The sequence below is a fragment of the Microcaecilia unicolor genome, chromosome 4, assembly GCF_901765095.1.
Source record: "Microcaecilia unicolor chromosome 4, aMicUni1.1, whole genome shotgun sequence".
Lineage (NCBI taxonomy): Eukaryota > Metazoa > Chordata > Amphibia > Gymnophiona > Siphonopidae > Microcaecilia > Microcaecilia unicolor.
Window position 1 is genome coordinate 63092448 of NC_044034.1, and position 26221 is coordinate 63118668.

The 26221-nt window shown below is 48.5% G+C and overlaps 1 protein-coding gene across 1 annotated transcript in view; it reads right to left on the reverse strand.

Annotated features, from left to right (window-relative positions):
* Positions 1–26221, reverse strand: part of PSPC1 (paraspeckle component 1) — a 243843-nt gene that overhangs the window by 172294 nt on the left and 45328 nt on the right. The window contains exon 4 of the mRNA XM_030200285.1: positions 19868–20064. Within this exon, the coding sequence (XP_030056145.1) occupies positions 19868–20064 (197 nt within the window). The remainder of the gene's footprint in view (positions 1–19867; positions 20065–26221) is intronic.

Consider the following 26221-nt stretch of genomic DNA (forward strand, 5'->3'; position numbering starts at 1 on the left):
TCCGACAAAGGCGTGATTGAGAAGTATACGCTCTATAAATCACTCTGGCCTGACATTCGCGAAGTTCTACACTCCGAGTCCAGGTCCCCGCCCCCCCTCAAACCCCTCAAGAGCTCCTGTGTTGAAACTTCCTGCTGTGTATCTGCGGCCCACCTAGCTGCTACCTATCCCAGATCCCTCAGCGGTTTAGCCAGTGTCAATCGTTTATACAACAGGGAGATAGAGACAGGATCGTCCAATGGAACTTCAAAGAGATCTTCCATTCTGGCGGACACATCAACACCCAGTGCCTCCTTTGGCAAAGATGCCACATAGTGTCTCACCTGTTCATACGCAAAACGAGAGCCCCAGTCGGAAGGATCCAAACCAAGCTCCTCCATGGTCTTGACCACCCCCGAGGGCTCCAGTATCTGATGTAAAAATACAATCCCCCTCTCTCTCCATGCCCTCAGCCCGGAAGTTTCTGTGCCCGGACGGAAAGCTGTATTTCCCTGTAGGGGAAGAAGCCTACTACATCTGCCATCAAAGGCCCACAGCTTCGCCAAGTCTCTCCACACCATCCTCATAGGCCCTAACAAGACACTAGTTCGGGCTTGTGTAGGCACCTCCTTTCCTACCGCATGTAGCAAATAAAAAATGTGCTGTGGGCTACACATTGCTCTCTCCATATGTAACGGGGTACATTCCTCTGTCTGTCGGTACCAGTCCCCTAAATGCCGCAATAGACAAGCTATGTTGTAAAGTTTAATATCTGGGACCACAAATCCCCCTGCCCCCCCAGCCCTCATAAGATACTCAAACTTTATCTGAGGCCTCTTCTTAGCCCATAAGAATTTAGAAAGCATGCTATGTAACACTTTTACGTCTCGTTGTTTAAGATAAAGCGGGATTGTTTGCATAAAATAAAGCCACTTTGGGAATAAGACCATATTAAACAACGCAATACATCCCATTAGAGACAGCGGTAGCCCTTCCCATCTCCCAAGGGTCTCTTTAGTGCAAGGTAACAAATGCGCTAAATTGATCTCTTCAAGATGTCTAGGATCTTTGGCGAGTTGGATTCCCAGATATTTAAACGCCGAATCCGCTCTCCTAAATGGGCAGTGTAAACTCTTCCATTGCTCTTCCTTCATATGGAGGACCATAACCTCCGATTTATCTAGGTTAAGGCGGAATCCAGAAAACTCCCCAAATCCCGCAAAAAGTTCCAACAGGGAAGGCAAAGAGGTCTGGGGATCTTCCAACACTACTAACAGATCATCTGCAAATGCTGAAATCTTAAAAAGTTCCTCTCCTATCTTCACTCCTCTCACCTCCCCCATCCGCTTAATGTCCCTAATAAGGGGGTCCAACACAAGTACGAAGAGAAGTGGCGAAAGAGGGCAGCCTTGTCGAGTTCCTCGGGCTATCCTAAATGGAGCCAAGGCCTGCCCATTCACCCAAACCTCGGCACTAGCTCCATGATATAGAGCTTTTATTGCATCTTGGAAGAACCCCTCCATACCATACGCACGTAATATAGCAAACATGAAATCCCAGTTAACATGGTCAAAAGCCTTTTCGGCATCAAAGCTAATTATTAAGGCCGATGTAGAGTGGCGATGTATAGTCTCTAAGGCTCCCAAAATTTGCCTCATATTACGTGCTACCGACCGACCCCGAACAAAGCCCACCTGGGATTCATCCACTACCTGTGGTAATATCTTTGCTAACCTATTCGCCAAAATCTTGGCAAATAATTTGGTCTCGAAAGGCAGCAGTGAAATAGGTCTATAGGAACCTGCTTGTAAAGGGTCTCGGCCCGGTTTTAACAGGACCACTATTTGTGCTCTCCTCAATGTTTCTGGCAAGGCTCCCAACTGCACAAACCGGTTAAGCACCACCGTGAGGCAGGGCACTACATCCGGAGCGAGAATTTTGTAGAATTCCGCAGATAGCCCATCACCCCCTGGTGTCTTATTCAAAGGGCTGTGCTGTATACCCCAGTTCACTTCATCCTCCGTAATTTCCCCCTTGAGACAATCTTGTTGTTGCTCTGTGATTGTGGGCAACGGTTGACCTGCCAAGTACCAGTCTGCTTGAATTCCCTGATCGTCTGGGGCAGAATATAAAGACTCATAGAACTGCCTAAATACCTCAATCACTCCATCTGATGTATGCTGGAGTCCTCCCTTCGCATCCCGTACTTGAGGCACAAAACGCGAGCCTCCCGCCTGTTGCACTAACCGTGCCAATAATTTCCCCTGTCGATTGGCATGTTTATATAATTGGTATCTGAAGTATTGATTAGATTTTTTAGCTTTCGCATGTATTAATTGGTTCAAAGAACTCTGGGCCTCTAACAATTGAGCTTTATATATGCTGGAGGGCCTAGCTCCAAACCGCTGCCTTGCCTGCCCCACTATCTTCCCCAAACGAAGAATTTCTGCCTCCCTAGCTCTTTTCTTGTGGGAACAATATGAGATGATGCAACCTCGGAGCACAGCCTTTGCCGCCTCCCAGAATAGTACCGGGTCCCTATGATAGGCTTCTTCATTGAACTCTGTATATTCCCTCCATTGGGATTGAATATAGGGAGCAAATTGCCCATCATAGTAAAGTTCTCTAGGGAAGCGCCATCGGCCCCTTTGTCCGCTACCCAGCCCACATGAAAAGGAAGCCCATACCATCGCGTGGTCTGACACCTGCGTCGGTCCTATGTTCACCCGTTCTAATGATGTGACTTTACAAGATGAGACCAAAATATAGTCAATGCGTGACAACGTGTCATGCGCTCTAGACAGGTGGGTATAGTCCCGTTCCCCAGGGTGGAATAAACGCCATGCGTCCACCAGGTCCAACAATGAGCAGAGCCGTGGGATCCCCTGCTTCCAGTTCACTGGCCCTATTCTAGAGGTTCCTGTGCTATCCAGTAGTGGATCAAACACCGAGTTAAAATCACCCCCCATAAATATTGGCATTTGATCAAAAGAGTGCACTTGTCTCACCAGGGTTTGATAAAACCGCCTGTCATATTGATTTGGCGCATATACATTCACCAATAACAGGGGCTGATTATTTACGTGAACTTCTACCATTACGAATCGTCCCTTTGGATCCGCAACCACCCTCTTCTTAAGACATGAGAACCCCTTCCGGAATAATATAATGACTCCCGCCTTTCTGTTGGAAGTTGGACTTTCCACATAGTCCCCCACCCACCAGCTACATAATTTTTTGTGTTCCTGCGCCGATAGATGTGTCTCCTGTAGCATTGCTATGTGAGCTTTTTGTCTGTTTAAAGTTTGCAAGATCTTACTACGCTTTATCGGGGAGGTTACCCCCCCTACATTCCAGGAGATCAAATTAACCATAGTCTGTCAAAAGCAGCCTAGTGAAGTATAAATATGCATAATAAAAAAGGGGGGGGGTGTGCCAGCCTCCACCTCACCCCTCTGCGTTCCTCCTCAGCAACCATTCCCCAGTCCTCCTTCTCTGTCTTACCCCTCACACACTCAGGCAGAATTCCCCTTCTCCCCCAAACCCACCCCTCCTTTGACCCCCCCCCCCCACTCCTGCCCTCCCTGCTCCTTCAGGTTAACCCCCCCTCCCCCTTCCGCACCCTATCCCTTCCCTTTGAGTTCCAAGAAGAACTCGTCACATAATGGTGCCCTAGTCCCCACCTGAAAGAACTCAAGTCCCCTCAGTAGTTACCTCTCTTATAACTTCAAAAAATATGTCTCTACTTTATAACAGAACATTATCCACCAATCCACCCAATTGGTATACAGTTAAACAGGCATTTCATATCTTGTCAAATTTTTTAACAGTACACATGACTGTAGTATGGTCCTTTCACAGAACCCTGGGCAATTCAGCGAACGGCCCAATTACATAATGTCTCCCTTCATCCACTTACTCCAGCGGGAAGTCCCAAGCCACACTCAAACTGGTCACATCCTGCTGGTGCATCTTTCAATCCGCATCCTCCTGTGCCAAACCTTGGATAAACCTTCAGCTGCTGGCGCATCCTCAAAAATTTTTTCTATTCCTCCATGGTGCACTCTCAATTTTGCAGGGTATAACAACGCGAATCTAATCTTTTTCTCGTGGAGGATGGCACACACGGGCGCAAATTCCTTCCTCGCTGCCGCCACCCGCGCGGAGTAGTCCTGGAAACAGAGGATGCGCTGGCCTTCATATTTTAGTTCTCCTCCAGCACGTATTGCTTGTAGAATGGCCTGCTTGTGCCCATATTTGAGGATTTTCAGAATCACCGCCCTAGGCCGTGCCGCCCCAGGTCTCCGTGGCCCCAGACGATGTGCCCTTTCAATCCTCAAAGGGCCTGGCACGTTGTTCAGTTTCAGCATAGTTGGAATCCAGGCCTCCAGAAAGCTTCCCAGCTCTGCTTCTTTAAGCTGCTCTGGCAAGCCAATCAGGCGCAGATTGTTGCGCCTAGATCGGTTCTCGAGATCGTCAAGTTTATTTTCCAAATCTGCAATCCGTTTCTGGAGGGCCTCCACAGGCGGTGACTCGGACGCCATGCGGTCTTCGATATCACTCACCCTTTGCTGAACGTGGTCTAGGTCCAAATGGAAGCCGTCCAGACGTTCATGGGCCGAGTCCGCCCTATCAAAGATCGCCTGCAGCTTTTTGTCCAACGCTGCCGTTACCTCCGCCGCAATTTCTGCTGTCCACGTTGAGCAGATGCTGGAGCTCGGCGACTGCGGTGCGGGCGCTATCTTAAGATCCGCGGCCTTGGTTTTTTCTTTTGTTTTAAGTTTCGCCGCCATCCTGCGTAGTATGGTCACTAACACCAGGAATCCTGCTGCAACAGATTCTGCTCTGCGGTCCACTTAAATCAAGGAACGCTTGTACCCCGGGGAGGTAAGATGAATATAAAAGACGAGGGGGAATTGCAGGAACTCAGTGCAAACACAACCTCACTCCCGCATCGCACCACGCGACTCTCAGAACTTCTGAATTTAGCAGCAAAAATAAAAGGTTTCCTGTTATACAAAACTGTTATCCATTGTATCTGCACTGCCTATTTCTATTTGTTGTATCTTGCAGAATTATGAACTGTGTCAGATCTTGACTGATAATCTTTCAGCTAGCCACAAATGCAGCAATTCCATAGATCAACATATCTATATAAACTGATTAATTTCTCATTTTTACTTACCAACTCCACCCAAAATTGCTTCTGACTCCAACTTCACAGCCCTGCTCCTTAGTGCACCTCTCCTTCCATCCTCTCATCCACAAGGTCCACTCTGGACTCCTCTAAGCCTACTGCCATAGGCTGGTGCCACAGACCCTTCCACTCACAGCCTTTTCCTCAATCACAGGTAAGATGTCCGACAGCCCTACCTTCATAGTACGGCTGTTCAGTCCCCTAGAAACCCACTTTCTTGCTTCCCTCTCTCCAAGTTCTCTCAGTATTTGCACTCTATGTAGAACGATACAACTGGTCCACTTCTATCTTGGATCAGTCCATCCAAATATTCCATGTCTGTTGGAGCTTGGCTGTCTAATTCTGATCTGACTTATCCTATATAATAATTTGCACCTCCGTCTGGATGCCTGGGTTCGTAACACAATTCCCATTGGTCCGCCCTGGGGATGACATCACAGGGCGGACCAACGGGAAGTGAGAGGGAAGGGAGCCCAGCACCAGCCAACGGAGGTGAGTAAAGAATGCCCCCCCCCCCCACTCCCGTCCGAGTTCCACGGGCTCACTCCCGTCCGACACCCCCCCCCCTTCGATTTCCACCGCCCCCCTTACTCTCTCTCTCTGTGGCCTCCGAGTGCAAGCAGGACGTGTGCTGCTGCTCCTGCCCTTCGTAAGTGCCGGCTGTTCTTTAAAACTTTTTACCTCCTGCTCGGCAGGCAACAGTGAAGTCCAGCACGCATGCACGGACGCCGCTTCAGACTGCCTTCACTCTCACTTCTGTTTCAGCTGTGCCTCTGGTCCCACCCTTCCGCAAACAGGAAATGAGGGCAGGACCAGAGGCACAGCTGAAACAGAAGCGGCAGTGAATGCAGTCTGAAGCGGCGTCCATGCGTGCTGGACTTCACTGTTGCCGGCCGAGCAGGAGTTAAAGAGCTTTAAAGAACAGCCGGCACTTACGAAGGGCAGGGGCAGTAGCACAAGTCCTGCTTGCATTCTGAGGCTACAGAGAGAGAGGGAGGGAGGGAGGCGCTGGGTGGTGGAAGAGGGGGGGGGTGTGGAACTCGGACAGCACGGGACGACGGGGGGGGGGGGGGGCAAGGGGCGGATCCTGGAAGGGGAAGTGGGGGCCTGCAACTCAAAGGGAAGGGAAGGAGGCAGATAGGGGGCATGAAACTCCGAGGGGAAGGGGGCTCGAACTCGGAGGACAGAGAGGGACATACGAACGGGGGTGTGGAACTCCAAAGACAGGGGTGCAGGAAACTCCCAGGGGGGGTGAGGGGGGTTGGGGGAGGGTGAGAAGGGGAGCCCTTGCTAGCGCCAGTTTCATTTCACACAGAAACGGGCCTCTTTTACTAGTATAAACTAATAACCTGGAGGGCACAGTTGATTTATGTAGTTTCACTACCCCGGGAGTCTTGACATCTTTTCTTCTCTTCTGAACATATGCCCTGTTGATTCTTTCTCCCCTAGAACACCTATTTATCCCCTCTGCCCTATAGAGTCTCTAACTACCAGGCTCCATCCCCAGTGTATTTTACTACTACCCATGTAATTTATGACCTTCTCGCCTCCCATAGAAGAATGCAAAGAGTGGGAGAGCGACCAAGGATGCCAGAAACTGGAGGATGTTCATTAATGAAGAATTTTATTAAACGTTTTGAAGACTCCAGTTTCTGGAATCCTTGGTCGCTCTCCCACTCTTTGCATTCTTCTGTTTTTACCGTGGGGTGTTTGAGTTCTCCGCTTGCCGGCGGATCTCCTCCCTTCTCGCCTCTCATGCCATTTCTTCTCATCAGTACCCGGTCAAAATGTTCCCTGACAAAAAAGCACTAAACAAAAAGGCTCCCGACATAATAGCCCCTGTCAAAACAGCCTGACCACAATACAGCCCTTGACAAATTAGACCCCTGACAAAAGGGCCTGATCAGGCTGCCCAGAATGGCTCTGCATTTTTTTCCTAATAATCTTACCTTGCCAAACAGGATAAGGTTGGTAAGACTATGAAAATGATGACAACATTGTTTTTTGTTATTTTAAATTAGCATGGTGATGGAAGAATACTTTCCTTAAAACAGATCAATACCAGCTGGTAGCTACAGAATGTTTTACATTTATATATGCTTTATACAATCTAATGCTGGTAGGAGCCTTTATCAGTGAAGATTTCACTTGAAGTTTATCACCTTTTTTGTGATGTGTTTTCTTCTTCTAGGGGACTATTTTGTTAAGGGGGCTATTTCGTGAGAAGGGCCATTTTGTCACAAGGCTGTTTTGCCGTAGCTATTATGTCGAGGTGCCCTTCTCATCCTCTTATCCTTCTTAGGGATCACTGTGATGACTCCATCAATATAACTGTCCATGACTTTCTGACTTCTTCAGAAAACAGGTCTCTCACTTGCTTTCCTTGTGTTTCTCTTGTGTTAAATCTTTCTATTGAAAAATCAATAATCAAATAGCACAGTGTCTCATTGTCCATTGTCTATACATTTCTCAGTTCTATGTAACCCCTCCCCCAGATCAGTTAAGTTTAAACACTTTTTATTGAACTAATAGAGTACTAATCAAAATATAAAACTAGTATTTGCTCAGTAGTAAACAATATAATCCAACCTCCCTTCCCCTTCTCCATACTAATTTATAAGCCAATATAATGAAAAACCACAAGAAATTTATCAACCACTAGCAAAAACAGACCTGTCTGTCCAATGAAAATTAAGAAAAACATAAAAATAAAGGACTAAAAGCTGTAAAGTCCCCTCTCAACTAAAAGACCCATTCCCTAACCAGCCCCCCCCCCCCCTTCACATAAAAATTGCCACACTGGGACAGACCGACGGTCCATTAAGCCCAGAATCCTGGTTCCAACAGCAGCCAATCCAAGTCACAAATACTACTGGAGAACAGTTTTCAGTCTCGGTCCCTCTTTTAAGAAATGGGCAAAACGGATGTGTTTCTCAAGCCTTGACCGTATTTAAGCTTATTGCATTAATGACTCTTACATTTATTTCAAACTATTTTATTTTCATTGCTCATAGTTCTACATATTTTTGATGTAAATGATCAAAAATATGTAGAACTATGAGCAATGACACGCTCTAAAATAGGTTTTTAAATTTTATGGTATAATATTTATGAAAATCATAGGAAAAGGAAATAGTATTGTTTTTCCTATGATTTTCATAAATATTATACCATAAAATTTAAAAACCTATTTTAGAGCGTGTCATTATTTTTCCAAGGCAATTATCTAGTTCAGTAGTTTGGACAGAGATTTTATTAGTAGTATGTAGTTTTAAGTAGCATCATGTAATAATAGTAGTGTCTAATGTATTCAAGACATTTTTCCCATATTGTGTTTGTACATTTTTTCCCCAATAGACACTTATTTCTCTTCACACCAGTCCCTTTTCTCCTCTCCTTTACTCTGAATTCTTTTTTCTCTCACTTCCTCCTTCCAGACACACTTTACTGCTTTTTAACCCCTCCCTTCTGAAGATGATACCCTGTTTCACTCACTCCTTCCCTCTAAGGAGGCTCACACTTCCTAATATTTTTGTATCCTACATAAGTATTGCCATACTGGAACAGACCAGAGGTCCATCAAGCCCAGCATCCTGTTTCCAACAGTGGCCAATCCAGGCCACAAATACTTGGCAAGACCCCAAAAAAGTACAAAACATTTTATGCTGCTTATCACAGAAATAAGCAGTGGATTTTCCCCCAAGTCCATTTTAATAATTGTCTATGGACTTTTCATTTAGGAAGCTATCCAAACATATTTAAAACCCACTAAGCTAACTGCCTTTACCACATTCTCTGGCAATGAATTCCAGAGTTTAATTACACTTTGAGTGAAGAAACATTTTTCTCCAATTTGTTTTAAATTTACTACTTTGTAGCTTCATTGTATGCATCCTAGTATTTTTGGAAAGAGTAAACAGACATTTCACATCTACCCATTCCGCTCCACTCAGTTTATAGACCTGTATCATATCTCCCCTCAGTCGTCATTTCTGCAAACTGAAGAGCCCTAACTGCTTTAGCCTTTGCTCATAGGGAAGTTGTCCCATCTCCGTCATCATTTTCGCTGCCCTTCTCTGCACCTTTTCTAATTCCACTATATCTTTTTTGAGATGCGGTGACCAAAACTGAACACAATATTCAAGGTACGGTCACACCATGGACCAATACAAAGGAATAACATCCTCATTTTTGTTTTCCATTCCATTCCTGATAATACCTAACATTCTATGTGCTTTCTTAGCCACCACAGCACACTGAGCAGAAGGTTTCAACATATCATCGACGACACCTAGATCCCTTTCCTGGTCGGTGATTCCTAACGTGCAACCTTGCATTATGTAGCTATACTTTGGGTTCCTCTTTCCCACATGCATCGCTTTGCACTTGTTCACATTAAACGTCATCTGCCATTTAAGTGCCCAGTCTCCCACGGTCCTCTTGTAATTTTTCACAATCCTCTTGCGATTTAACAACTTTTAATAACTTTGTGTTGTCAGCAAATTTAATTACCTCACTATTTACTCCCATCCCTAGGTAATTTATAAATATGTTAAAAAGCAGCAGTCCCAGCACAGATCCCTGGGGAACCCCACTAACTACCCTTCTCCATTGAGAATACTGACCATTTAACCCTACTCTTTGTTTTCTATCTTTTAACCAGTTTTTAATTCACACCATCTCCTATCCCAAGACTCTCCAATTTTCTCTGGAGTCTTTCATGAGGTACTTTGTCAAACACCTTTTGAAAATCCAGACACACCCCTCCGAAGGGACACCACCTTGTAGCGGTGGAGGCTTCTGTGTTTCAATGACTCAGAGGGCTACGCTGAAGGTTACCCATATCAGACAGGCCTCTGAGGAGAAACCAGACAGAGTGTCCCAAACTAGGGAGAGCGTACTGAAGCTCGTACGCTCAATGGCCCAGCTGTCCTCTGAAGTTCTGTCTTTGTTTACTTGAAATTTCCTCTCTGCATTTGCAGTTACCTTTACTGAGAGGAAGGGGACAATGGGGGGGGGGGGGGGTCAGCCTCCGATGACCAGCGTTTTGTCCCCTGTGCAGCAAGTGTGGGACCGCTGCGTGACAAGCTGCCCACAGATAACTGGGTTGGTGAGTCCTTTGATTAATGCCAGCGAAGAAGCGTCTAGGCTCTTGGACCTGGAAACAACTTCATCGCTCCCGAATCATTTAACCACCATGTCCAAAGGAGTGGAGGAGTGAGTTAGGAGTGTATGCTGAAACGGAAGTCGTTTACAGCTGAACCCGTGTCAGCGGTGCCACTCAACCCGTAAGAGCTATCAGCTTGGAGGTTTTGGCTCCCGTGGAGGTTACACTGAGTATCATCTGGAAGGCACTCCAGGACCTAACCTTGGTAGTAAATAATTTTGCTTCAGATATAATCTTATTAGTGAGCCACATGGATAATCTAATCGAATCCTTTGAGAATGAAAAATTGATACAGCAAATGAAGTTCTACAGGAGTAGGAAACAGTTAAGATTTTGAAAATAGACCAGAAAAATTTGAACAAAATGAATATTATTACAGATTAATATCAAGATTGTTGTTTTCCCAGAGTTCCGGGTATGACTCCTAAAGTTTTTTCCTCTGAAATGATTCATCTTAGTATATTAATTCAAAAGGAGTGAAGCCTGTGAAACTGGGATTACCTTAATCAGTGGGAATTGGATTAGAGACTCAGGTGTTTGTATTGTTAAATAATTTCTGGTTTTAAAAGAAAAAAAATGAAATCAGGTGTATTATCTCCACTAATATTGGACAATAAGTATGTTTCCAACGAAATAAATTGACTATACACCGTTTTGGGTTTGAAGAAGCCAACCAGACGATCAATGTGGAATAATGATTCAGATCAATAATAACTAGGGATAATCATGTTAATACCACGTTTTCTTTGTTTACTGTTTTAATTGATCTCCTTGTCTTGTTTCACTCCCTATTTTGTGGTCTAAGGAAGAGTATAGAATTACCTGATTGAATAATTCGTGTGTGTTATTTTCTCTGTATTTCTGGCAAGTTATTTTAGTGCTTGTAAAATTAAGCTGTTATAAAGAAAAAAAAAAGAAACAAAAAATCCAGATACACAATATCGACTGGCTCACCTTTATCCATATGTTTGTTCACCCCTTCAAAGAAATGTAATATTTATTATGGTTCCTTTGTATCCCACATTTTCCCCACACATGCAGGCACAATGTGGCTTACAGACAATTAGGAAAATTACAAATTGTGAAGACACAGATAAAGTGAACAAAGGTTGTACAAGGGGAGCATTAACTAACCAGTGGAAAACTAGGCAAGATGGGAAATGTATTGGGGAATATCAATCAGCAGAGTAACTAGGAGAGTACATTTTAACAAAGAGGTAAGTTTTCAGCAATTTCTTGAAGAGGATGTGGTCCATTTGCATTTTGAGGTGCTTTGGCAGTGCGTTCCAGAATTTTGGGCAACAATAGCGGAAAGAAGAGGAAAGAAATCATCTTGTATTTGACGCCCTTGCAGTTAGAAAAATGTAGTTGAAATATGACCATGCAGCAGGCACAGAATTCCTTAGTGGTAGATCAATCAAGTTGAGCATATAGTCGGGGCAAGCCCATAGATAATTTTATGGTTAAAGCACAGATTTAAAAGTGATACGTTCCTGTACAGGTAGCGAATGGAGGTTGTAGCGCAGAGGCTGTGCACGTGCTAATCGTGTTTACCCCCAAATCAGTCTCGTGCCTGTGTTCTGGACTGTCTGGAACTTTTTTAATAGAGACTGTGCAGCCCGCATAAATCCCACTGTAGTAATCAAGATGGGACAGGACTAACCAGTGCACAAGGGTTCTGGGAAGGAAATATCTTATGCGTCGAAGCATCCACATAGCGTTAAACATTCTTTTGGAGACCATTTGCACATGATTGTCTAACTGTAGGTGCACATCCAGATTCACTCCTAAAAGACGCAACCTGTTGGAAATTGGTAGAACTGGAAGAGTAGTTTCAGTGAGTGGGCTATGGGGGGACGAGAGTATGAGACATTGGGTTTTGTCACGATTTCCCTTCACTAAATACATGTTGGCTTTGTCTCATTAATCCATGCTTTTGAATATGCTCTGTAATTTTGTTCTTTATAATAGTCTCTACCATTTTGCCCAGCACTGACGTCAGGCTGACCGGTCTATAACTTCCCAGATCTCCTCTGGAACCTTTTTAAAAAATCGTCATTAAATGAGTTACCCTCCAATCTTCTGGTACCACACTTGATTTTAAAGATAAAATACAAATTGCTAACAATAGTTCCGCAAGTTCATTTTTCAATTCTTTCAGTTATCGGGGATGAATACCACTCGGTCCAGGAGACTTGCTACTCTTCAATTTGTCAAATTGCCCCATTACATCCTCCAGGTTCATTCACTTTCTCTGACTCGTCAGCTTTGAATACCATTTCTGGCACCGGTATCTCTCCCAAATCTTCCTCGGTGAAGACCGAAGCAAAGAATTCATTTAATCTTTCCGCTATGGCTTTGTCTTCCCCGATTGCTCCTTTTACCCCTCGGTCATCTAGTGGGTCCAACTGATTCTTTTGCCAGCTTCCTGCTTTTAATATACCTAAAAAAAATTTACTGTGTTTTGCCTCCAACGCAATCTTTTTTTCAATGTCCCTCTTTGCCTTCCTTATCAGCACTTTGCATTTGACTTGACATTCCTTATGCTGTTTCTATTATTTTCAGTCAGTTCCTTCTTCCATTTTCTGAAGGATTTTCTTTAGCTCTAACAGCTTCCTTCACTTCACTTTTTAACCATGCCAACTGTGGTTTGATCTTCTTCCCTCCTTTTTAATACACGGAATATATTTGGCCTAGGCTTCCAGGATTGTTTTTGGGTTTGTTTTTTTAAACAATTCTCCTCATACGACTTCACCCGGATCAACCAACTGTCTTGGTAAGAATGGACCAGAATACCCCGTCTGCGAAGGGCAGCTGCCACTACCATCATGATCTTGGTAAAGTTCCTGGGGGCTGTCACAAGGCCGTATAGCACTGCACAAAACTGAAAATGTTGACAACACCGCGAACTGAAGGAAGTGCTGGTGCACAAATTCACCGGAATACATACCTACAACAACCAACCGCAGCATTCTCCATCTATAAAGGGAAGACATGAGAGCTCTGTTGACCTGTTTTGAGATCTAGGATGGGCAGATAGGAAACCCTCCATCTTCAGGGCTACAAAATAGATGGAATGCTAGCTTGTTCCCCATTCGAGTTCTGGCACAGGGCAAACTGCAGGCAGGGCGACTAACCTAGTCATGGTTGTCTTTGACCGCCAATGCCTTTCTCCGTAATTGAAAGGGGGATACCAAAAAGGCCAACTGGCAGGGAATGAGGGAACTCGAGAGAGTAGCCAGAACAATAATGTCAAGGACCCATTGATCTGAGGTAATTTGGGCCCACTTCCAAGAAATCTCTCAATCGTGCTCCCACTGGAAAATGGGCCAAACACCTTCATTGGACGAGATGACTGATCTGGAGAGGTGAAACCACTGTCCTGACCTACAAGCCAGCTCCCACGAAAGTGCTGCGTACACTGGAAGTAACAGGGCCTTTGGGAGGTAGCACCGCTGCCTGACCAAAGACACTTAGTATCACGTCCACATCCTCTAACGGCTGAGGCACCCCTGCCAAAGGATTTTGAGCAATCCTCCGGAAGACAAGGAATCTTTGATTCTCCCTATTTAACCAACTTATCCAACTCCTCACCAAATAACGACCCTTGAAAAGGGAACGTACGTAGTTTTGACTTTGAGGCTGAATCCGCTGACCAGCCCAAAGCAAGAGAATCTTCGCACCGCCACACTCAATGCCATGGACTTTGCAGATGCCAGCAGCAAGTCATAAAGCACATCTGACAGAAAAGCTGAACCCATCTCAATCTTAGCCACCTCCTGGTCCACTAAGGAGAAATCGTATGAGTCTCTGTCCAGTACTCTCTCACAGATGGCCACTTGAACCACCAAGGCCGAAACGTCAAAACATGCTTTAAAAGAATCTCTATATGATGGTCCTGAGGGTCTCAGAGCCGTACCACTATCTACAGATACAGTATTTTTTCTGGTCACAGCAAGAAACAACCGCATCCACAATTGGGGGGCTTGAGCCAGTCCTTATCCTACTCTGGCAGCGGATAAGTCTAACCATAGAGTCAGCCAAGCGGAAGGGGGCATCTGGAACATCCCACTAGCGCCTGGACAATATCCCTGATGTCCTGATGCATAGGAAAGGACCCACTGACCTACAGACTCCCTTAACCAAGGGATCCTCCTTGTGCTGTACAGAAACTTCCTCAAAATTGAATGCAGAAAAGCTACCAGCACAATAAGCTCCTGCAGATCCACCTTATGGAAGGCCCGTGTCATCGAAGGGTCCTCAACCGGAGAGAAATCTGCTTGGGAAGCAAAGACATCTTCCTTAGCCCCAAACTCCCCTGTTTCCAAATCGAAGTCCTCCAGATTCCCCCAACCAGGGTCTTCACATCAAGTCCTCCAGATCCCCATCTTGCCCCCGGACTCTTAATCCATGTCCAAAGTTAACTTCTGATCCTCCCAGGACACTCGGGGCTGTTTGGCTCCACAGCCGGTTGCCCAGGGAGCCTCCGGAGTCACAGTAGCCAGAGGAGAAGATTCATTAAAAATGTCCTTACATCACCAAGACAAACTCTAGAGGAAATCTGTCCTCATGAATCCATACTCCCTGTAGAGCTGCAGGCTCAGCCGCTAACCTGAGGCTGCTCTGAGAGCTGCACCGAGAGAAACGCCTGTTCAAGATGGTGGATGTTCCTGCCAAAACTGCACCTGGCTTGTCGACCATTGCCTGCTCTGAAGAAGCAGCCGACACAGCAGTAGCCGTTAGAGCGAGCTCCCACGTCAGCTGAAAAGTCTGAGCCATAGATTCCGACACAGTACAGATCATAAGTAGCAGCCGCTGTGAGACCGCGCCGCAGACACACAGAACTCTGGCACGACTTTTCTGCCATCGTGCACACATAAACCAGCCCAAGCCTCTAAGAGAAAACAGCCATCAATTAAAAAAAGGAGCAGAGTCATGTTGGTGGCTAGACGGTATCTTTGATTTTTTTTAATTTAAACTTTGCTGTACTTTTTTTTTTCCTTGTTTAAGCACAGTAAATGTGACTGCTCCCCTTGGAACTGCAAAACCCTTCCCTCAAAGGTCAATCTAGAGCAGAAAAGCTCAGGAAGAGATGGGAGGAGGGACCCGGCTACCCGAGGCCCCATGGATCTCAGCCTCAGCCAGCTACCCAAAAAAAAAAAGAAAGAACTCCAGCGGCACACAGAGAAAAGGACTGGACTACTCTACCAAGGGAAGAAAACAGTTCTGCGTTTTTTGGGGTTTTTTTTTTTTTTTTTTTTAAAGTAAAGACAGAAATTAAACAATGAGACTGAAGGGCTAACCACATCTTTCACCTGCTGGAGACTGAGAATACTGAGGCTTGCAGGGGCTGAGCTGGGCTCTTATTGACTATCACAAGAATCAGAGTTCTCAGTCTCCACCTGCTGGAAGACGTGCACATCCCACCAGTCTTCTGGGCTGGGCTGGAGAGATGCTAAGGAAAATCCCTTTCAACAGATGGGCTGCACAGTCCCACCAGTCAAGTCTAAGCCTCACCTGGGCATGAGAGGAAAAAGACAAAGTCCTGACCAGCTACGAACCACCACTTCAAGAGGGCCCACTGTAGAGAATGCCAGTGGGCCCTTGCCCAAGGGACAACATCCACAGCCAAAAAGATGCAAGCAGTCCCAAACTGTGGGCATCTGAACTTCACATAACTACTGTTGCTGCGCCTGTAGCTTCTGCACCCACTCCTCCGGGAGGAACACCAGTCCCCGGACCATGTCAAACCAGACCTCCAGGTACTCCAGCACATGAGAGAGAACCAAGTGACTCTTGGTTCAATGCACAACCAAGGCCAATGACTCAAGAAGTTAAATCACCTGAACCATGGCTTGAACTGACTCCACCTCCAAGTCAGCCTGAATCAGCAAGTTATCCAGGTACAGGTGAACCTGCACCCTTCGGCATCTCAGTTGAACAGCCACCACCACACCCTTGGAAAAGGTGCATAGTGCCGAAGCCAGGCAAAAACCAAAGCCCAGAACCGAGAATGCTGCCCCTACAAACAGGAGCACAAATACTTCCTGTGGAAACCCACAATGGGGAAATGTAAGTAGGCTTCAGTGAGGTCCAGGGATGTTAAAAACTTCCCCGGCCAAACCAATGCGATTACAGAGCGTAGAGTCTCTATAAACATAGTAAACATAGTAGATGCCGGCAGAAAAAGACCTGCACGTTCCATCCAGTCTGCCCAAGAAGATAAATTCATATGTGCTACTTTTTTATTTGTACTGTCCTCTTCAGTGCACAGACCGTATAAGTCTGGCCAGCCCTATCCCCGCCTCCCGACCACCAGCTCTGGCACAGACCCTATAAGTCTGCCCAGCACTATCCCCGCCTCCAAACTACCAGTCCCGCCTCCCACCACCAGCTCTGGCACAGACCCTATAAGTCTGCCCAGCACTATCCCCGCCTCCAAACTACCAGTCCCGCCTTGTTTGTTTTTTTCAGGCATGCCCAGTTACTAAACAGGCATCCAGAGAAAGAAGAGCCAGGGGAAAAACGGACCCTCCAGGCGAGAGAACAGGGACCCAGCACCACCAGGTATATCAGTCTCAATCATGAACACCACACTCAACTGGAAACCAGTTAACCAAACTGGGCAAGGAGACAAAGCCTCAGAGCCAATCTGTCCATCCACCTGATGAAGACAGAAGATACTGAGGAACTGGGCTGATAGAGAATACAGAACTGAGCACCACTATATAGCCCTCTATCTCCACCTGCTGGTCAATGGACATGACTACCCACATGTCCTGGAATAGTGGGAAGTAACATAATGGAAACGTAACTACACTGAAAAAATGGAAGTTATGTAATTATACAACTGTTATACAATTGTAGCTTTAATCATTTAACTCACGTTGTCAGAAGGAAAGCCCCTTCAGCACATTTCTCTAGGGCTTTTCGAGCAGGTGGTTTTGCAGCAAACTCTACAAAACCTCTTCCTGTAGCTCTACCACGATCATCCACAACAACAACTGCTCTCTCCATTGGGCCAAAAAATGAAAAAGCTTCTTCAAGAAGCTCGTTAGAAACTACAGGTGAAAGGTTTTTGACAGTCAACGCTGCTTCATGTGTAGCAAATCTAATTCGAAGTGGTCTACTCTTCAGTATAGTACCATCCAGTTCTGCCTTCGCAATTTCAGCCAAAGTCCTCGATTCCAATTGAATAAATGCGGAAGTGCTGAACCCCCAGGAAAGCATTCACCCCTTTAAGGACTAGAATGAGCAGGAAGGACCACCCTTTTTATTTAAGACTACAAAATAGATGGAATACCAGCCTTGACCACACTCTGCTGGCAACACAAGCTCTACCACTGAGAGCACAAAGGTGTTAGTGACCGCTTGCTTTAGGGCAGAGCCACAAGGGGAGGACATGAAAGCTTCGGGAACTGGATGGGCAAACTCCCAGGAGTATGACCTCTCCATCACCTCCAAGACAAACTGATATGAGATGTCCCAGGAGAGCAACAGCCTGAACCCCCCCCCCCCACCACCACCACCACTAGGACAACCAAGGGGCCCAGATCGCCCTTATTGGGTGGGTGGGTCGGCCAGCTGCCACTCACCCAGAGGATGAAGAAGCACCTGATTTGCAAGGGCCACTAAAGGCGCCCTGCTTGAAGGGCCTACTCTGACCCTCTCCTTGGGCAAGGGAGCACCACAAAGACAGGAAACAATTTTCCCCTTTGGAACATCCCTTAGAAGCTGCAATGCGATGTGCTCCCCTCTGGCAAAGAGTAAGGAGTCCTAGAAAACATGCCTCTCCCATGTCCTTCATCAACTTCGATTTCCTTACAGAAAAGCAAGCACCCCCTTAAAGAGCAACTGGCTCAACAACTTCTTGGAGGCTGCATCTGGCTCTCAGTGGTGGAACCACAACCACCAGCACCCCAACACCAAAGTGGCAACCGATAAGGAAGCAAAGTAGACCAGATCTTTAAAGAACATCCACCAAAAAGGCTGCACCCAACTCCAAGCGAGTCACCTTTGGGGACACTGGGAGCTGCTGCAGCCACCGCAGTATGGCCTGCATGACGTAGACTCTGCAGATAGCCACCTGAATGCCCCTATGAAAAAAGCGAAGCTAAGCTGCTACTCCACTTTTACAGTGGTATTCCTTGAGGACCGAACCCCCATGAACAGGGACTGAGGTCACCTTCATGACTGCAGTAACAAGGGTGTCAACTTTAAGGAACAACAAATACTTCGGAGATCTCCTCCAGAGCGACTGGTGCCTCAAAGAGGGTCATCCAGAACTTCCCAAACCTCCATCATCATGCAGATGAGAGCCTTGTGTAAGGGAAAATGCTTGGGAGGCCCTCCAGCAAGGGGTCCCCATCCACAAGATCTGCATCCGCAGTCTGCACCATAGCCAGAGAAACAGTAACCTCATCAAAGAGACAAAATTCCTCCTCTCTCTGAAAGAGCTGGATAATGTGTGATCATTCCTCCTATGGCTCTGAGGGCATAGGACATAAGTACTGCCATACTGGGACAGACCGAAGGCCCATGAAGCCCAGCATCCTGTTTCCAACAGGACCTCTGAACCCCCCCCCCCCCCATATCCATCCCCAAAGACGCAGACACCTCTGTAAACATGCCTTCCTATCTTATTTATTTTAGATTTTGCTCACACCTTTTCAGTAGTAGCTAAAGGTGAGTTACATTCAGGTACTCTGGATATTTCTCTGTCCCAGGAGGGTTTACAATCTAAGTTTGTACCTGAGGCAATGGAGGGTTGAATGACTTGCCCAAGATCACAAGGAGCAGCAGTGGGATTTGATCCGGCCACCTCTGGATTGTAAGACCAGTGCCCTAACCACTAGGCCACTCCTCCACTCCAAGTGGCATTTGGCCCCCAGAAAAAAAGAGGGATCCATCATCTGCCATCAGGGTCTGCTTGATCATCTGAGCAAAGCTCTTGAGCCAAAAACTACTCACCCAAAGGAAGAAGGAAAAAAAGAGTCTCCCGCCACCCCAACCCCAGAGGTAGAGGGAACAGGTTCCTGCTACATTAAAACAGCAGCAGGTGAAACCTGTGAACGTTGTCTCTGTCATCGGGAATGTATTTCTCGATGCCTCAAGAGCAGCAGACCAAACCGCCAGGAACTTGGGGACACTGAACAGCAACCTACCACCTACTGAAGATACAGAAAAATAATGCAATCTTCCAGGAGCCACTACAGCTTATACCAATGTCGTCACTGGTAGAATTCAGGTTTTTTTTTTTTCTTTACCTCCACCTGCTGGTGGGAAGGATAACAACCCCCCAAATTGTGCAGAACAATTGAGCTCAGGCAGAGAAAATGAAGTAATTTTAAAAATTGTAATAGGACCCCCACATATCTGATTACATTAATAAGAATGTTCAAATATAATTTACTCATCTGCCAATTTACATAATAAAAAATCTTATTTGGTTTTCAAAGAAAATTATTTGTCACATGAAAGCAAACAGACAAGCATGCTCAGGAACAGGAATACTGCAAATTTACCTTGCCTCATCAGCATCAGCTGGTGCTCATGTCTAGCTGATTCCATTTCAGCTTCTAGTTTATCTTTGGCATCTCTCATGTTCCTGTCAACTTGTTCCCGCTGTTGTTTTTCCATTTCATCTAGTGCTTTCCACCGAGAAGAATACTCAAATTCAAAGGTTCCAGGTTGGGCAAAGCGTGGAGGTTGCTCTCTCTCCCTAGCACACAAATGTTTAGGAAACATGAATTGAACACGCTCAATTTTACCACTCTTATTGCTTAAGTACCTTGTAATGTAGTAAAATCAAGGCTTACAAAGAGAAAAAATATTTTAAATCTAATCAATACATTAGGACAAAAAGAAAAGGAAGGTGGGTGGGAGGGAGGGAGTTGCAAAAAATGTCTGTAGCTCAGCACGCAGGTCAGTGAATTTAGGTTCAGAACCTCCAACCACTGGGGTTGATAAGTCGGACTGCATCAAATGGGATAATACAGTCATACTCGGAGGACTGGGAAAGCACTTGCCAGCCTATATGTAATTGAAGGGTATGTCTTAGAAGAGACACCACTCATACCATGTCACCCTGGCAAAGGAGGACAATAAATTGCCAAAAGAATAAGTGGGGGGGGGGGGGGGGGGGGAAAGAGAGAACAAATTCAATTCACTGTCCAAAGAACAGAATATTTATATACATCTTTCCCACTGATGACTGAAGGGATACATTCCCACATTAGCCAAATATGAAGCAGATATTAATCAAATACAACATTAGTGCAGTTTGCTTTATTTTGATTATTTATTTATTGCATTTGTATCCCACATTTTCCCACCTTTTTGCGGGCTCAGTGTGGCTTACAATATATTATGAATAGTGGAAATACAATTTGTTAAAAAAATCCAGAAGAGTCAGTAGCAGGCAAGGGTCAAGGCAGGCAGCGGTCCAGAAGAGTCAGTAGCAGGCAAGGGTCAAGGCAGGCAGCGGTCCAGAAGAGTCAGTAGCAGGCAAGGGTCAAAGCAGGCAATAGCAGATAGCAAGGTACAGAGTTCCATCCAACGATGCGGAGCTCTCAGGAACGAGAAGCCGAAGCACTGGCTAGGAGGAGTGGTGCTCCTTAAGTAGGCCTTCTCATTAGCGCGGGACCCCAGCTGGTGCTTCCTGCGGTTGATCCTTCACGTAACCAATCCGAGGTGACGCTAGTCACCGCTTCCCCTGCTTGATCCCGCAACCGGAAGAGACGCCGGCTATCCTCCGCCGGCGCCATGTTGCAGGGGTTCCATCCCGGAAGTGGAAAGCCGGCCATCGGCGGGAACAAGGCGAGAACAACCTGCGATCCTCTGTGGCTGGACTGAAGGCAATAGCCGTTTCCCCCCACTGGCCGGCGATAGCCGGCCACCGGAGTACCTGCGGCGAAGGCCGGCCATCCGTGGCAGCCCCGGGGCCCAAGGCCCACTGGTACCAGCGGCGAGCAGGTGAGTGTTGGTCCCGGCGGAAGACGGGACAGTATTCTCCCCCGGAAGACCCCCTTCCTTCCCGGGGTCCAGGTTTCTGTGGATAGCGTAGATTAAATTCATGTACTAGGCCCGGAGCGTGTACATTGGAGTCCGGCTCCCATGAGTTATCCTCTGGGCCAAAGTGTTTCCAAGAGATGAGGTAATACAGCCTTCCTCTTTTCCACTTGGAGTCTACAATCTCCTGAACCTCGAACTCTGGATCTGGTTCGGAATCTGGAATCACCGATGCCTCCCCTCTTGAATGCCAGCGGGACCTCTGAAACGGTTTCAGGAGAGATACGTGGAATGCGTTGTGCACCCGCAGAGACTGGGGCAGACGAAGCCGGTAGGTGACGGTCCCAATCCGATCCTGAATGGAAAAGGGTCCGATGAAGCGTGGTGCTAGCCGTCGAGACGGCAGCCGGAGCCGTAGGTGCTTGGTGCTTAGCCAGACCTTTTGCCCAGGTTGGAACACAGGCGCGGGGCGGCGGCGGCGGTCCGCGTATAGTTTGTACTTGACAGCTGCCCTCCGCAGCTGTTCGCGGACCATCTTCCAGGTGTCCTGCATACTATTCAGGACTCGCTGTACCTGTGGAATATCTGGTTCCGAGGAGATAGCCGAAGGAAGCCGGGGGTGCCGGCCGAACACCACAGAGAACGGGGACTGCTGAGAGACCAAGTGTAGGCTATTGTTGTAGGCGAACTCTGCCCATGGAAGGAGTGACACCCAGTTGTCCTGGCGGTTGTTCACGAGGGCTCGGAGGAAGCCCTTCAGGGTCTGGTTAATAAGTTCCACCACCCCCGTTTGTCTGAGGATGGTAGGCGACGAGAAGTGGGCCTGACTCCTAAGGCGGCACATAACGCCTTCCAGAACCGTGAGGTGAATTGGGTTCCCCAGTAGCTGATGATCCGTACGGGGAGCCCGTGCAGGCGGAAGATGTGCTGGACGAAGTAAGTGGCCAGAGTGGCTGCTGAGGGGAGTCCCTTCAGGAGAATAAAGTGAGCCATCCTGGAAAAACGGTCCCACTACTACCCAGATGACCGTATGCCCCTGGGAGCGAGGTAAGTCGGTGATGAAGTCCATGGAGAGTTCCTCTCAGGGGCCTTGTGGCAACCGGCATGGGCTGGAGTTCCCCCCACGGCCGCCCTAAGCCGTTGACTTGGTCCTGGCGCAAACGGGGCAGGAAGACACAAAGTGAAGCACGTCCTGTGCCATCCGAGGCCAGTGTACTGTCGCGCGAGCAGGTGCAATGTTTTATGGAACCCAAATGCCCTGCAAACGCTGACGAGTGGGCCCAGTGCATCGCTCTCCTCCGGTCTTGACGAGGTTACCAGCGTTCTGGTAGGTACCAGGGCCGTAGGCATTACTGGCAGGGCACTCCGGGTTCAACATAGGCTGCGAGTCCTCAGGCTCCTCGGGGGCCTCAATGCCCAGGAGAGGGCGTCGGCAAGAATGTTCTTTTCCGCGGGCCGGAACATCAGACGAAACTGGAATCTACCAAAAAAATAAGGACCACCGAGCCTGTCATGGATTGAGCCTCTTGGCTCCTTGGAGATACAGCAGGTTCTTCTGGTCGGTTACTACTGTGAAAACATGTTCGGCGCCCTCCAGCAGGTACCTCCATTCTTGCAGGGCCAGCTTGAGGGCCAGGAGCTCTCGATCCCCCACCGTGTAGTTCCGCTCGGCGGGGAGAACTTTCGTGAGAAAAAAAAAAGCACGGCAGTAGTTTCCCAGAGGAGGTGACCTGAGAGAGAATGGCCCGGCCCCCACGCCGAGGCGTCCACCTCCACCACGAAAGGTTTACTAGGGTCTGAACTTCGGAGGATGGGAGCCGACAAGAAAGCCTTCTTTAGGCGCAAACGCCTCCAGCGCCGGGTCTGGCCAGTGCTGCACATCCGCTCCTTCCGGGTGAGAGCTGTCAAGGGAGCCGTGACTAGGGAGTAGTGATCGAAGAATTGGCGGTAATAGTTTGCAAAGCCAAAAATCTTGTAGGGCCTTTAAGTTCTGCGGCTGTGGCCAGTCCCGAATTGCTCTCACTTTGTCCGGGTCCATTTGGAACCCATGCCCGGAAATGATATAGCCCAGGAAGGGCACCACCAACTAGTGAAATACGCACTTGCTTAGCTTGGCAGATAGTCGGTGTTGCTTAGGCGCCTGAGGACCTCGGTTACATGGTCCACATGTTCCTGTGGGGACCGGGGAAAATACCAGGATGTCGTCTAGGTAGACGATGACAAATGAGTAGAGGAGATCCTGAAACACGTGGTTGATAAACTTCTGGAAAACCGCCGGGGCATTGCATAATCCGAAGGGCATGACCAAGTACTCGAAATGCCCCTCGTGAGTATTGAACGCGGTTTTCCACTCATCGCCCTGTCGAATCCGAATGAGATTGTACGCTCCCTCTCAGGTCCAGCTTCGTGAATACCCGGGCCCCCTGGAGTCTGTCAAATAGCTCTGGAATTAAGGGCAACGGGTACCGGTCCTTAACCGTAATGGCGTTCAGGGCCTGGTAATCGATACAGGGCCTGAGGGTTCCGTCCTTCTTGCTGACAAAGAAGAAGCCTGCTCCCGCCGGGGAGGACAATGCTTGGATGCATCACTTCTCCAGGTTTTCCTGTACATAGGCCCGCATGGCCGCTGATTCACCCCGGGAGAGAGTATACAGCCTCCCGGGAGGTGGCATCCGGTCCGGCAGTAGATTAATAGCACAATCAAAATGCTGATGCGGGGGCAACCTGTCCGCCTCTACTGTGTTAAAGACATCGGCGTAGGCCTGTATTCCTTAGGTAGGGGCCGCCTTGCAGGCCTGCAGTCTTCCCAGGGTGGTTGCCAGCACCCAGCAGGGGTTCCCTACCGGGGTCAGACATGCTCCGAGCAGTCCTCCCCCCAGCCCCGTATGTGGCCCCGACGTCCAATCATCAGGGGTGAATGGCGGCGTAGCCATGGCAGGCCCAACACCAGGGGATGAATGGACTTAGGCATTATCAGGAATTGGATCTTCTCCCGGTGGCTGCTGGGCCACTCTTAGCTCTAACCGGCGGAGTGAGTCGAGAGATGGGATTGGGTAGTACTGTTCCCTGAATGGACATCACCAGCACAGCCGGGTGGCAATCCTCGCCGGTAGTCGCCATTGCTCAGACAGTTCCAAACTAATAAAGTTTCCCCCAGCCCCTGAGTCCAACAGGGCCTGGGTTTTGGATCGAACGGTCTTGCCACTGTAGGGTCAGTGGTATAGTGAACAAATTGTCGGGAGGGGGCCCCGAGTGTCCCAAGACCAGCCCCCTCACGGGGCCTTGGGTTGGAGTTTCCCGCTGGTCGAGTAGGACACGCCTGAATCAGTGTCTTGCTTCCCCACAGTAGAAACACAGGTTATTCCGGCGTCGACGGGTTCGCTCTGAGGCAGCCAATCGCTGCCGACCCACGATCATGGGCTCCTCCGGATACTGCCCTGCCCGGCGGGAGTGTCTCGAGGGGAAGGGACCCTTCGTGGCCGCGGCCCAGGCCCCGCATTCGCTTGGCTGTTCGTGCCCGTTCACGGCCCTCTCCCGAAGCGCGTATCGATCCGGGTACAGAGCGTAATCAAAGCATCCAAGGTAGGGGGAAGGTCCCGGCCGGCCGGTTCGTCTTGATGCGGCCCTACAGTCCCTGCCAGAATATCGCAGACAGGGCCTCAGAGTTCCACCGCAGCTCTGAGGCTAGGGTGCGGAACCGCACGGCGTATTTGCCCACGGTCCCGGACCCCTGCTGAATCCGCAGGAGTTCCGAGGACGGTCTTCCAGGAATCGGCGCTGGAATTCCTCAAAGTCCTGAGCATAGGGTCCCGCTGTTCACAGAGGGGTGAAGCCCAGGTCAAGGCCGACCTGGTGAGTAGGGAGATCACATAGGAGACCTTCGTTCGGTCTGAGACGAAGGCCTCTGGTTGCATCTCGAAGTAGAGATTGCATCGGCAGTTCTCTGGGGTCCCGTTGAACCGGCTAGGCTCAGGAAAGCGGGGACCCGCAAATGTGGTACTCACGCGGAGACCCGCTGGTGGAGCCTGCGCCTGGGCTTGCCTGGAGTTGAGCTGTGAACACACATTCTGGAAGGGCCCTGAGAGGGCATCATTTGCTCCTGCTGCAGGATCCTCGCCAAGTCCCTCAAGTCAGGTGGAGTCGGCGAGCTCATGGCTTCGGCTTACTGTCTTGCTCCGCCAAGGATGAGCAGCTTCGCTGGTGTGAGCCCTTGGATCCGGCCGGAGACGGCGGAGTGAACCCCTCCTTCTCCAGAGGACAGCCGACCCACCCCCACTCTTTGCCTGGGAAGGCCGCCATTCCCTGGAAGTTGGTCAAGGCAGGCAGCAGTCCAGAAGAGTCAGTAACAGGCAATGGTCAAAGCAGGCAGCGGTCCAGAAGAGTCAGTAGAGGTCAAAGCAGGCAATAGCAGATAGCAAGGTACAGAGTTCCATCCAACGATGCGGAGCTCTCAGGAACGAGAAGCCGAAGCACTGGCTAGGAGGAGGTGGTGCTCCTTAGTAGGCCTTCTCATTAGCGCGGGACCCCAGCTGGTGCTTCCTCGGTTGAGCCTTCACGTAACGAATCCGAGGTGACGCTAGTCACCGCTTCCCCTGCTTGATCCCGCAACCGGAAGAGATGCGGCTATCCTCCGCTGGCGCCATGTTGCAGGGGTTCCATCCCGGAAGTGAAAGCCGGCTATCGGCGGGAACAAGGCGAGAACAACCGGCGATCCTCTGTGGCCGGACTGAAGGCAATAGCTGTTTCCCCCAATTGGCCGGCGATAGCCGGCCACCGGAGGACCTGCGCGAAGGCCGGCCATCCGTGGCAGCCCCGGGCCCCACTGGTACCAGCAGCGAGCAGGTGAGTGTCGGTCCCTAGGCGGAAGA